Below are 12,674 nucleotides of genomic sequence, written 5' to 3'. Positions count from 1 at the left end.
CTTCGATGAAAGCGAGGGACAGTAGATTCAGGATGAAGAGAAGGAAATATTTCTTTATGCAACAACTGATTCAAATGTAGAATTTGCTGCCATGGTGTATAGTGATAGCAAAGTCATAGATGCCTTTAAAAGAGAATTAGACAAAAATTCATGGAGAGCAGGTGTATCAGTGGCTACTAGCCATGGTGCCTTGTAGAACCTCCACATTCAGAGGCAGTCCACCACTGAATCCCAGAGCCAGGAAGCAACATTAGGGGAAGGTCTTGGCTTCTATGTCCCATTATTGGTCCTACAGAGGAACTGGTTGGCCACTGTGTAAGAGAGGATGCTGGACTAGATGGACCACTGATCTGATCCAGCAGGGCTCCTCTTATGTTCTTAATAGTAAGTGAAGTATTCTTATGCCTGGTTTGTTGTGTTGGGAAGGCTGCTGGCATGTTGTGTGGGATCATCAGGTGGCAGCCACTTGGGAGACTGCACAAATTGAACATGACGTGAGTTATCACAGTGCTGAACTGCAAACACAGGATGCTGCACTAAAAATAAGCGGTAAAAAGCTACCTGTAAATCCCTGTTGGTGTTATTTTGTTATAGAGTTGGAGGTTTTTTGGAGGGTGGGGGAGCAGCAGGATTCCAACTGGATCAAGACAGGCTTAAAAGTGAAATACGAAACTTCTTCTCAATATTTTCCCTAAGCTAAACACAGTTAACCCCTCCTTTTCTGGTAGGATTTCATACAAACCTACAAAAGTTACTCCAATGCCTCACCTCACCAAAATCAATAAACTTTGAAGTAACTCTGCATAGGACTGTATTGCTATAGTAAATTCCTAAGCAGAACGCTGACAGGGGCTCATGGGAATTGCAGTCCATGGACATCTGGAGGGCCGCAGTTTGACTACCCTTTTTCTAAACCCATTGACTTCAATGGATTTAGGAGGGTATAATTGGTCACTAGAGCCTCTTGTGGCACAGAGTGGTAAGGCAGCAGACATGCAGTCTGAAAGCTCTGCCCATGAGGCTGGGAGTTCAATCCCAGCAGCCGGCTCAAGGTTGACTCAGCCTTCCATCCTTCCGAGGTCGGTAAAATGAATACCCAGCTTGCTGGGGGGTAAATGGTAATGACTGGGGAAGGCACTGGCAAACCACCCCGTATTGAGTCTGCCATGAAAACGCTGGAGGGTGTCACCCCAAAGGTCAGACATGACCCGGTGCTTGCACAGAGGGATACCTTTACCTTTAATTGGTCACTGTTGGGTTGTACTCCTACTGAATGAATCCCCTATAAACTTTTTCTTAGGATTACAGCTACGGAGTCGGATCCTATACTTATTTACCCAGAAGTACATCACATGGAATTCATCAGGATTTGCTATCCAGTAGTCCTGTGCGGGATTTTAGGCAAGTTTACTCAGAAGTAAGTTCTATGTTATTCAATGGGGCTTGCTGCCAGGAAAGTGTCTTTCGGACTGCAGTGTCCTAGCTCCTTGTTTGCAAGTCTCTTTAGACAGATTCACAGCATTGCATTGTGTATGAAGAATGCAGGGCTGGTCCCAATTTACCCACCAACTATTACACCATAGTATGTCCCTTGTATCGGTGAATAAGAAGAGCTGACCAGTGTATCCACTGGAACAAGCATGTTCTATTTTCTGCAGCTGCAAAAATCAATGTAGGCTTGTCTTAAACATACAGATTATATTCCCCTGCAGCAAATGAAGTCTCTGTAGAGAACATAGAGAGTATATTCTGTTCTTTACATAATGATGAGGCTAAACAGAGGCTGACTCATTTAAGAATATGAATTAGGTGATTTAAAAAGAGATTAAGTGTTTCATACACTTGAAACAACAAGACACAAACAATTGGTGGTCAGATTGCCAAATGGCTGGAAAACAAAATAGCCCCGCTGGATTTTATTTTATACATTCAGGATGGTTGCCAGAAAAAGAGGATACTAAGGCTTCCTTTAGTTCCCCCTCTACCATTTTTTTTAAAGTCTGTGGACCTTAGGTAAACAGATGGCTTTTGTACGTAATGACTGGGGAAGGCACTGGCAAACCACCCCGTATTGAGTCTGCCATGAAAACGCTGGAGGGAGTCACCCCAAAAGTCAGACATGACCCGGTGCTTGTACAGGGGATACCTTTACCTTTTATGCTTCCTTTTGTTTTACAAAATATATATACCCTGCCTTTCTGCCCTCATCAGGGCCACCAAAGCACAGAGGAAATTAAAGCATGCATACTAAAATGGCATCTTAAAACCATTAAAACGAACAAGAAATGCATCATTAAAACAATTTAAAGCAGAGCATAAGCATAAAAACAACTGAAACACTGGTTGGGAAGAACATTCATGGAACAAAATACTTGACCCACTAGCAGAAAATGGGAGTCCCAGTAGAGAGACCAAGAGAGGAGTGATATGGTCCCTGTGGCCCACTCTAGTCAACATTTTGGCTTCAGCCTTCTGCACCAATCGGAACTTGTTTCAAGGACGGACGCACATACAGTGCATTGCAGTAATCTAATCTAGATGTAACCGGAGCGTGCACCAAAGTGGCCAGTTCTTCTTCTGCCCAGGAAGGGCTGCTGCTGGCTAACCTATCCAAGCTTGCCACAGCTGCTGCCTGCTTACCTAGCGGTAGACCTGGGCCCAACAGCACCTTCAGGATTGGACCTCTGACTTCAAGGGGAGCAGAGCCCCACCCAGAAGAGGAGACATCTTGGGTCTTGAGTTGGCCCGTGCCCACCTCAGTGGCACTTCCATCTTGTTGAGAATCTTCTGTTTATTGGCCTTAATATTCATTCCAAAACTGCCTCCAGGTGCCTGTTCATGGTTTCCACAGCCTCCCTGGAATTGTGTGAGATAGAGGTCATCCACATATTGGTGACAACCCAGGCCAAATCTCTTGATGATCACACTTCATGTAGAAGAAGAAGAAGAATCGGTTTTTATGCCCTGGTTTCACTACCCAAAGGAGTCTCAAAGTGGCTGACAATCCCCTTCCTCTTCCCACAACAGACACCCTATGAGATGGGTTGAGCTGAGAGAACACTAACAGGACTGCTGTGTAAGAACAGCTCTAACAGGACTGTGACTGGCTCAAGGTCACCCAGCTGGCTGCATGTGGAGGAGTGGGGAATCAGACCCAGCTCTCCAGATTAGAGGCCACCACACTTAACCACTACACTAAGCTGGCTCTCCATGCGGATGTTGAAGGACATAGGGGATAAAGATGGAACGTTGAGAGGCTTGTGGGCCCACAGAAAAAACAAACAACAAACAAGTGGACTCTGTAGCCAAGAATGCTGAGCTTGGCCTCAGGTCCCAGAAGGTTTCCCCTCTATGCCCTGGAGATTAGCCCTAATTTGTATTTTGCAGGCTGGCAGGGATAATTGTTGGTGCAGAAATTCCTCAGTCACCGTAGGCAAATGATGGCCAGGGAAATCCCTAGCAATACTTGCTGCTAGAAACGCCTGCTTTCCCCTTTGATGTACTTTGATGAAAAATTGAGACAATGCCTTATATTGTATGAGGGTGGTTCCAGTTCAAGAGCTTTCATGAGATGCTGAGCAGAACACACCCATGGAAGAATATCCATGTAAGTATTAGTCATCCAGGGAACAACTGCATTGAGGAAGGGAGGGACACCAGTTGAAGTCATTGGCTTTCGAGCTGTATCTTGGGGAATGCTGGGAGATTCACCTGAGGCTTATCACATCCTCCCTGACTGAGAAGCCAAGTGATGGGAGACAAACCAATAAAATCTGTGGGCCTCCTCTATGCATCTCCAATATTCCCACCACTAAATTCAATGGTGGACTCACATAAAAAGGTGAAATCACATATCGTCCATAAGTGGATTGACAGGCGGATTGTCAATTTAGAGCAGGCTTGATTTCTCATTACCTGAGGCAGGCTTTCTCAACTAGGGTTTTGTGAAACCTTTGGGTTTCTTGAGGGCCCTGGAAGAATTTCTCAAATGGGTGAGAGTTAATTTTGTATCTATTTTTTAAAATGTGTTAAACATTAATTGGGTGATATGACTGACCATACGCGGTCATGTCAACCCGCCTTCCCCCCAAATGGCCAGTGATGGGCCTGGAGGGGATGTGAAGGGGAGGGCATGGCCACAGCTCTGTTTCCCAGCCATATTCTGCACAATTGCGCCACTTCTGGAGTTTCTCAATGGCTGGGCTAGAGTGACAGAAAGGAAATGGAGCACTGCAAGGTTTTATTCATTATTTTGTAATTTTAATAGCACAATGTATGTATAATGTATGATGTAAACTGCCTGCTTGCAGAAACGGGAGGTCTATAAAACCAACAATACAATAAACTTTCATTGCAAAGCTAAACCACAGCGGAGTGATCTAGCATCATTTTGAGCCAACTAGAACCATGTCAAATGTGTTTATGCTTGGGTTCCCAGGTGTATCAGTGCTGCTGGCAGGTAAAAGGGGAGGTGAGGGGGGCACTTTCCGGAAGCGTTGTGCTCTTCTGACTTCACCCAGAATGAACATTGGCATGTCGGGGGGGGGGGGGAGCTCTGCTTTGGGGCCAAACTTTATGGTAAAATTTGCTTCAAATCAGAGAGGTTCTTCCAAAAGCCAGACTGTCACCCCCACACACACAACCCTGGCATGCTGGTGTCACTTCCGAGTGATGTCAGTATGTTGCGTTGAAATGGGTTGTCCTTCTGGGTTAAGGTAAGTTGTGGGGGGCTAAAGCATGTCTGGAACCAGTGGGCCTGGCAACCTGAGTGTATGCCTTGGAGCAGGGGTAGTCAAACTGCGGCCCTCCAGATGTCCATGGACTACAATTCCCAGGAGCCTCCTGCCAGTGTTCGCTGGCAGGGGGCTCCTGGGACTTGTAGTCCATGGACATCTGGAGGGCCGCAGTTTGACTACCCCTGCCTTGGAGCATAACATTGCCAGCTCTGGGCTGGGAAATTCCTGGGGATTTGCGGTGAAGCATGGGGACAGTGGGGTTAAAGGAAGAGAGAGACCTCAAGCAGCTATTCTCTCCAGAGAAAGTAGTATCTGGCATCTGGAGGTCTGTCATAGTTCTAAGAGATCTCTAGGGCCCAACTGGAGTCTGAGAACCCTAAATGTGTCCCAGAATCCTCTGCAACAGACACAGGTTCCATGTCTTCATGTGGGCTTCTCAGGAAACCATACGAAGTGGTGAAAGGGTTCCTGGCTGTAGCAGTGCCGGATGGAAGGCTGGATGACCTGATTGACTTTCCCGCCATTTTAAAACAAGAGCACCCCCTGAGTTTGGAAAACGTCATGAGTTGCAGTCTTCCGCCTATGCTCTGAAGCGGTTCAGCCATAAATAGTCCTGTCACCTGAGATGAGACAAAGGCTTCGTTTTTCTTCATGATGGGGAAAGCCCAGAATTGCCAGCTGTGGGTTGGGAAATTCCTGGAGACTTTGGGGATGGAGTTGGGAGTGAGCGGGATTAAGGACTGGACAGTGCTTTCATGGAGTATAATGCTATGGAGTCCACTCTCCAAAGCAGCCATTTTCTCCAAGGGAGCGGGCCTCTGTCACCTGGAGATTCCAGGGGATCCCTAGGTCCGACCTGGAGACTGGCATGCCTAGAAAAGCCACAAAGGCTCGCTGTATATATTTCAGACTCTTTCTCCTCAGTGTGAGCCAAGACAGAGGCAAACAGTTGTAACAAGGGGGGGGGAATTATGATAGGGATACTTTTGCTAGTCACACAGAGGATGAGCTCAAATGCCCTTTGCTGGCAATAAGTATTTATTATTTCATTTACGTTCTCTGTAGCTCGCCTTTCTCACTGAAAGTTAAGGAACTGCCCAAGCATCTATTGCATTTGTACTATTTGTGAATCTATTATTATTACTGTTATTATAGTGCCATCTAGAATTGCCAACAATGGGTTGGGAAATTCCTAGAGGTGTTGGGGGTGGAGGCTGGGGAGGGGTCTCATAGGGGCATAATGCCATGGAGTCTGCTCTCTGGAACAGGAATTTCCTCCAGGGGAACTGATCCCTGTAGTCTACAAGCCCCGCCTGGAGGCTGGCAGAGTTCGACCCAGTCCCCTGCTCTGAGGAGCTTACAATCTACAGTTCTGAGATGAGGCAGACATGGAGGGGAGGGAGGTGGGGCTAAATAGAGACCTTGTTTATCTTTAGATTCAAGCGGACAGCCTGTTGGTCTGAAGCAGGACAACAAAACCTGACTCTAATATCACCTTTAAGACCAACAATGACACCTTGAATACGTCTTTGTTGGTCTTAAAGGTGCCAATAGACTCAAAGTTTGTTTATTTCTTGCATTTCTTCTATGAATCTTCTTCCAGAAGTTCCAGACATCTTACGCTTTCCTGTAACTCTCCCTGATTCGGTGACAACGGGTATGCAGCTGAATTAAGGCAGCTTTTGGGGCCGAGTGCTCTGCTAGGGCAGGCTGGGTCAGACCGGAAGCCCCTGGGGTCCAGACTGTGCCCCACGGCCCCACGAGGAAACAGCCCCCGATAGAACTCCGCTCCCTCAATTAGAGATTAGGATGGAGCGGCTCCAGGTGTCACATAACTCTGCTTCTTTAATCTATTGTGCTGCCTCTTGACAACTTGCCAGCTCACTCCGGGGGAGGGGGAGAGGGAAGGAAGAATTTCCTGTAAAGGGTTGAAAAAGTAAGCAGAGATGAAAGGCTGGAAACAGGCCAAAAAAGAAGCCAGGGAAAAGAGTCACTGATATCAAGACTATGATGGTTGCATTGTGTATTGAGCAGTAGTTTTCCCAGTCCGGCAGCTTCTCTGAGTCGGGAATTATCTCGGTCCTGCTTGGCATGGTTGGTACCATGGAAAAGGTAGCCTGGTGTAATGGTTACAGCAGGCTTTTTTCCCAACATTTTCCCAACGGTGGAGATGCCACTGAAATATTTTCCAGGCTTTGAGGTGCCAGGAAGTGATGTCAGCTGACCACACCTCCCTGGCGTTGTCCCCAAAGTTAGAAGCGCTTCAGGGGTCAAGGGTTTAAATGGTCAGGGCCCTGCCCCTTCCCAGCCCCTCCGGGATTATCATTGCCCACTTTGGGAGAGGGCAGGTCAATCTGCCTAAATAAGGGTAGAATTTTTTTAAAAATTAAAACCTTTTCATTCATAGGATGGGAGGTTTTCCCCAGCTATCATTTTCAAAAATCCCTACTCCACAGTAACATTGAGGGGCCTTCGTGGTATCATATGGCACTGTAGTACCGTGGTTGGGAAACCCCAGGTAAGAGGGCCAGAACTGGGAAGATCCAGATGGAAATCCCAGCTCCTCAGGTGACCTTGGGCCAGTCACTGATTCTCTGAGGTCTATCCTGCAGGACCCTTGAGAGGATGACATGAAGCAGGGAGATGAATCTATTTCACCCTGAGCTCAGTGAAGCACGACACGAATAATTGTGTGCTACTGCTACTGAACAATGTGCGATTTCATTTATTTATTTTTTATACCTTGCTCTCCTCTCCAACGGGACCCAAATTGGTTTACATTATAGTTCTCCTCTTAGGCTGAAACTCATGGCCCATGGCGACCAGAAAGTTTCCATGAAGAGTAGGGATTTGAACCTGGGTCTTTCAGACCTTAGCCTGACACTTCAGCCACTACATGACACTGGCTGCATGCACTTTCACCGCAGAGATGTTACTTAGGGAAGGCAGGATATGAGCGGGTCCTTTAACAAACATCCATAGTCTGCACCAAGTTTATAAAAACAATCTGCATTCAGAAAAGCTGGGTTTTGTAATATGAACAAATGATCTTTATGTGTGTATTAACTTATTTTAGCATGAATCTTAAAAGACAGGGTGGGGAAAACACTTAGGGGTATTGAAAACCATTTATTTTACATGTTACTTTTACTATGTGTTAATCCCAGACATGGAAAAAGGAAAAGCAGTGTGGCTGGAGGATGCTGATCTCCAAGCCCAACTACAAAACATCATGCCATATAAAAAGTGCATGGTCCTTCAGACGATGTGTCAAGCCCCTGACTGGCCCTCACTGGGGGACATGCCTACATAGGGTGATGGCACTCCCCCACTGATGGCCAATCAGAGGTTCTTCCCCGTTCTCTTTGTCCTCAGTGCAGCTTCCTGGCACTTGGCATGTGGAAGGGAAGCCAGCAGGAGGTATGCTGGAGGTGACCATTCAGGTACGCTCTCCAAAGCCAGCCCACGCTCCCTGCCCACCTGGCTGCTGGGAGAGTGGGGAAGGCCATCTGCACCTGCTGCCACGGCTGTGCCACACTCTTAAGCTTCCTGGTTGGAGAGCTGGAGGGGTCTGTCTGCCCTCGCTCTGCCTTTGTATGGACCATTTTTAAAACAGGCTTTCCTCCTAATTGCGTATAACAGTATGCCACAGTCCAATCCAGCAAAGGTGATCTAATCAGAGTCAGGTTTCTGTGTGCTGCTCAAACTTATCCACATTCTCATCTTGTGGTGTATTTGCATTTTCATTGCCTGGCTCATCTGTTTAACTGGATGTCTGCAGATGGGAATATTCATTTTCCATTTGGGACCACTGATTGCACATCATTTACATGCTGCTAGATTTGGGGTCCTCATAATTAGGCAGATCAAACAAGATTTTGACAGCCACCTGATCCCTACCCCTGCCTCTCCTGACTGAGTTATGTTTCAGTTCAGAAAAGCTACTTTCTTAACGGATTCGCTAGCCAGCCGCTTGACTCCTTGCATTTCCAGCTGCTTTTTTTTTTTACTCTTGCATACAAGCAGCTAGGAAACAGAGCTCTCAGCTTGCAAGTCAAAACAGCATGCAAATTTGTCAGGAATTGGCTGCACTGACACAGACCCTTAGGGTTCTTTCCCCATTGCACAAGTAATCACACAGCAAGAGGCAATTGGCAGCTCTAAAACATTCCAAATGTCTACAGGTGCTGGGACGCCAACTTTGGTACGTATGTGTGCGCCATCAAGTTGCAGCCAACACATGGGGAGCCCGGCAGGAGAAGCGACTCCTGCAAGGAGCTTTCAGGCAAGTGAGAAGCAGAGGTGGGTTTGCGGAGTCTTCCTTGGTGGTCTTCCCTTCAAGTTGCAACCCTGCTCAGGTTCTGAGATCTGATCAGGCCCTTCCCTATCCCACCCTCTTGTGTAGTGCTGCTCCTATGCTCATAAGAGCCATTGGATAAACAGAAACAAAATCTGTATGGAGATAAAGGGGTTCGTGTGTGTTAATGAAATTTCTGCAGGCCAGGCTGCTGTTATAGACCTGATATAACGTTTTCCCCTTGCAATCCTCTTTCCACACGATGAATATGAATCCAGAGCCCCAGCTGTGAGGAGAAGTATTAATTATAGGCACAAAAGGAAGAATGGGAGGGGGGAAGCCACTTCTCTGTTGCAATCTTTATCCTCTTGTTCCAGCACTCTGCAAACTGATAGATCTGGATTTAGTGCTGCCTGTGTATAGACCTAGTTTGAGAATTCTGCGTTTCTCTGTTTTTTCAACAGCCAACTTCTGACCCAGGCCTCTCAGTGTCCTCCCCTCTTTCATTTTCTCTGGAATCCTGTGACCTCCTGTGGCCAGTCAATGACATTCTCAGCTGCCATCTCCCACTGTTCTCTGGGCCTCCATGCCAGGAAAGAACAGGACCAACCCTAGCAGGGCAGGTGCACTTGCCAAGCCTTGGAACGGGCTCTCCCACACCCAGTAGCCACCAGTCTCAAACCGGGTTGGCTGAAAGCACGAGCCACGTCAGCCACTGTGCCTCCCTCCCTCCCTGCCTGCCTGCCCACTCTATTGCCAGAGGGGCCAACCTGTGGGAATCAGAAGATGCTGTCAACAAATCAAAGGGTTCTGATCCACTGAGAGCTGAGATTAGATCAATTGGCTCCCCTGAAGTGAGTTCCCGTCCCCACCCAAATGGATGAATAAAGCACTCCCAGCAACCAGTTTGAAGCTTTATGGTCTTTTATTAATCACCCTGTCAATGATCAGTCACACGGGAAGCTGGGTCTTATTTTCAGTTATGTTCACACGGGCTTCCTTCCTCTGGCTCTTTGTCCATGAGTTGCTCTGAAATGTTTTGCTCTTTTAATTACAGAAGTCTGCGGATCCCTGGATTGGATTACAGGACGAGGACTGCGGAAGTCGTGATGGTCACAGGGTGATGCTGGCCAGTCCTTCTCTGAAGAGGAGAAGGAGAAAAAGGAAGAGGGGAAGTCACATATCCCCCCCCCCCCCGAACACCACCCCAGTTCCTTGGAGGAACAGCAGCATGGACATACAGCAGAGAATGAAGTCTCCATGCAGTCCTCTGACTCCTCCCTTGGGATAATGGGCGGGTTGCCAGGTCCATGGGTACTGCCAGCAGGGGCTGGGGGGGGGGGGCACACATTTCATGAGACTTCCCAGGAGAGAGAGAGAGAGATCCCCCTCCAAAGGAGGAGTAAGGGAGGAGACCTCAGCCAATCTCTCCTGCGCAAAAGCTGCAACATAGTAGCAGCAGATAGCAATTGAGAGTGTTGCATAAAGTCTGGGTTTTTTTTTGGGGGGGGGGGGTATTCCCTGTTTTTTAAAGCCCAGAACTGGGGGGGGGGGCATGCAAAATTGTAGGATCCCCAGACCCCACCTGGAGGCTGGCATCCTTAGTACCACCCGTTTTCTCCAGGGAAACTGATCTCTGTTGCCTGGAAAGGAGCTATAATTCCAGGGGACCCCCAGGTCCCACCTGGAGGCTGGCAACTCTAGATACTGGCCACTTCATTCAGTGCTAGTTGCTCTAATTCAGTCTAAACGAATGCTTGTGATGGAACTAGTTTATCCGTGTTCATTCAGAAGTAAATCCTCTTGGCTTCAGCAGGAATTACGATGGGCATGTAGGCTTTCAACCCTCATGCCTTTGATGTTTTGAGACTGCAGATTTATTCGGCCCAAACAGTCCCCAGCAGCTGATCCAGGTGGGCAGCCGTGTTGGTCTGAAGCAGCAGAATCTATGGCTCCTCTAAGACCAACAAGTTTAATTCTTTTGTGCACAGGAAAGCTTAAACCCAGAATTAAACTTGTTGGTCTTAAAGAGGCCCCTGGAAATCCCACTTTGCTAGAATAACAGCTGATGTTAAACATTTTTGTTTTGACTTGACTGGGACTTTTAAGCAAGTGTGGCTACTTCCCTGAGCTTGCACCAGTCCAAAAATCACACTGAGTTCCATGGTGGTTACTCGCAAATACAGGAATAAACAGAAAACCTCAGCTGAAAACCTCCTTTATGTTTCTATGCCAGTAACAATGACTGCACTGATAACATGGCTGAATGGAACTTAAATGGAAAGTGTAATTTTTAAAAAAGGTTATTAATGTTTTAATGTTAATTGTTTGTATGAGGGCATGACCACAAATGTATACTGCCCTGAGTCTGCACAGGAGGGCGAAATACAAATAAATGAATAATAAAATCCAACTTGCCAGGGAACTTTTCCGACTAAACTGATTTATGGGCACGCTTTAACAGGCTTCCTCGGGAGGTGGTGGGTTCTCCATCTTGGGGCATTTTTAAATAGAGGCTAGATAGCCATGTGACAGAGAGGCTGATTCTGTGAAGGCTCAAGGAGGTGGCAGGTTATAGTAGATGATAGGGATGTGAGTGTCTTGCATAGTGCAGGGGGTTGGACTAGATGACACCCAGGAGGCCCCTTCTATGATGATTTTATGGCTTGAAGAGCGCTTCCCAACTGCCTCTGCACCCAAACCAACCCCAATGCAGCCATTTAAAAACTAGTCGAGGTCTACCCGTATAGTCCACGTTGTCAGCTTCTCCCTCGGGGTACGAGCGCTCCCCCCAAAAGTGAAAACCCGCCCAATTGCTGCGCTCAGCTGGCAGCGCGACCGGAACGCGCGCGGCTGGGCCAGAGCTGGAAGCGCAGCTGGCGGGAGCGACGGCCTCGCGAGCACGCACGCGCCCACCTGGCCCCGGCGGCTCCTCCACCTTCCAGCCACGCCCGCGCCACGCCCCTCTCCTCCTGGGCCGGCCCGGGCCAAGCGCGCGGGAGGGGGCGGGCCAGCAGGTCTCTGGAAAGTGGCGGAGCGGCAGCTGCACCAACCTGTGGCGCCTCTTTCGCGAGCCCCGTTGGCCTCGGAGGCGAGGCTGCCGGACGGCGCGAGCGGGGAGCCGCCTGGGGGGCCGTTTCGTGCAGGAGGGCGAGCGAGAGCGCCCCAAAACATGGCCTCCGCCTCCCTTCCCTTGGGCGGGGATGCCCCCGGACCGGACCAGGTGAGTGCCTCAGCCAGCCAGCCAGCGCGCTGCCCTCTGCCCCGCTCCTGCCTGCGGCGAACCCGCCTTACCTGCCTGGCTGGCTGGCTGGCCAGAGCCGGGGCTCGACCTGGGCAGGCGCGGGGAGTGGACGGGGCTCTGCGGGGAGGAGCCGGGGCGGTTCCCCACGTGGCGACGGGGCTTTAAAGTGGTGGCCGGGCTGGGATAACGCTCCGCAGGGCGCTCCGGGACTCGCGTTGGCGCCCGTGGGAGTCGCAGCCAGCGGGCAACTAATGGGATTGGATGTGCTGGGCTGGGCTGTGCTGGGCCGGCTGGGGCTCGCCTTTTGCGGAGGCGACTCGCGCTTCACCTCCGGATGTTCAAGTCGGCAAAGCAAAAGCGAATGTCCGGGAGAGCTCAGGCATAACTAAGCGGCACT

The 12,674-nt window shown here is 49.0% G+C and overlaps 1 protein-coding gene and 1 long non-coding RNA gene across 2 annotated transcripts in view; one reads left to right on the top strand and one right to left on the bottom strand.

The window, feature by feature from the left end:
* Positions 1–9,939: 9,939 nt before the first annotated feature.
* LOC143843904 (uncharacterized) lies at positions 9,940–12,222 on the bottom strand. The gene is made up of 2 exons (XR_013233733.1): positions 12,087–12,222; positions 9,940–10,174 (listed from the first exon to the last, which is right to left on the bottom strand). It is a non-coding gene; the product is annotated as an uncharacterized LOC143843904 (long non-coding RNA).
* ANK3 (ankyrin 3) overlaps positions 12,078–12,674 on the top strand; it is a 493,966-nt gene continuing 493,369 nt past the window's right edge. Inside the window, exon 1 of the mRNA XM_077350673.1 lies at positions 12,078–12,256. Within this exon, the coding sequence (XP_077206788.1) occupies positions 12,206–12,256 (51 nt within the window). The 5' untranslated portion in view covers positions 12,078–12,205. The remainder of the gene's footprint in view (positions 12,257–12,674) is intronic.

The sequence above is a fragment of the Paroedura picta genome, chromosome 8 (genome assembly GCF_049243985.1).
Source record: "Paroedura picta isolate Pp20150507F chromosome 8, Ppicta_v3.0, whole genome shotgun sequence".
Taxonomy (NCBI): domain Eukaryota; kingdom Metazoa; phylum Chordata; class Lepidosauria; order Squamata; family Gekkonidae; genus Paroedura; species Paroedura picta.
The sequence above is the reverse complement of the archived record's forward strand: the minus strand, read 5'-3'. Positions and strand labels throughout refer to the sequence as shown.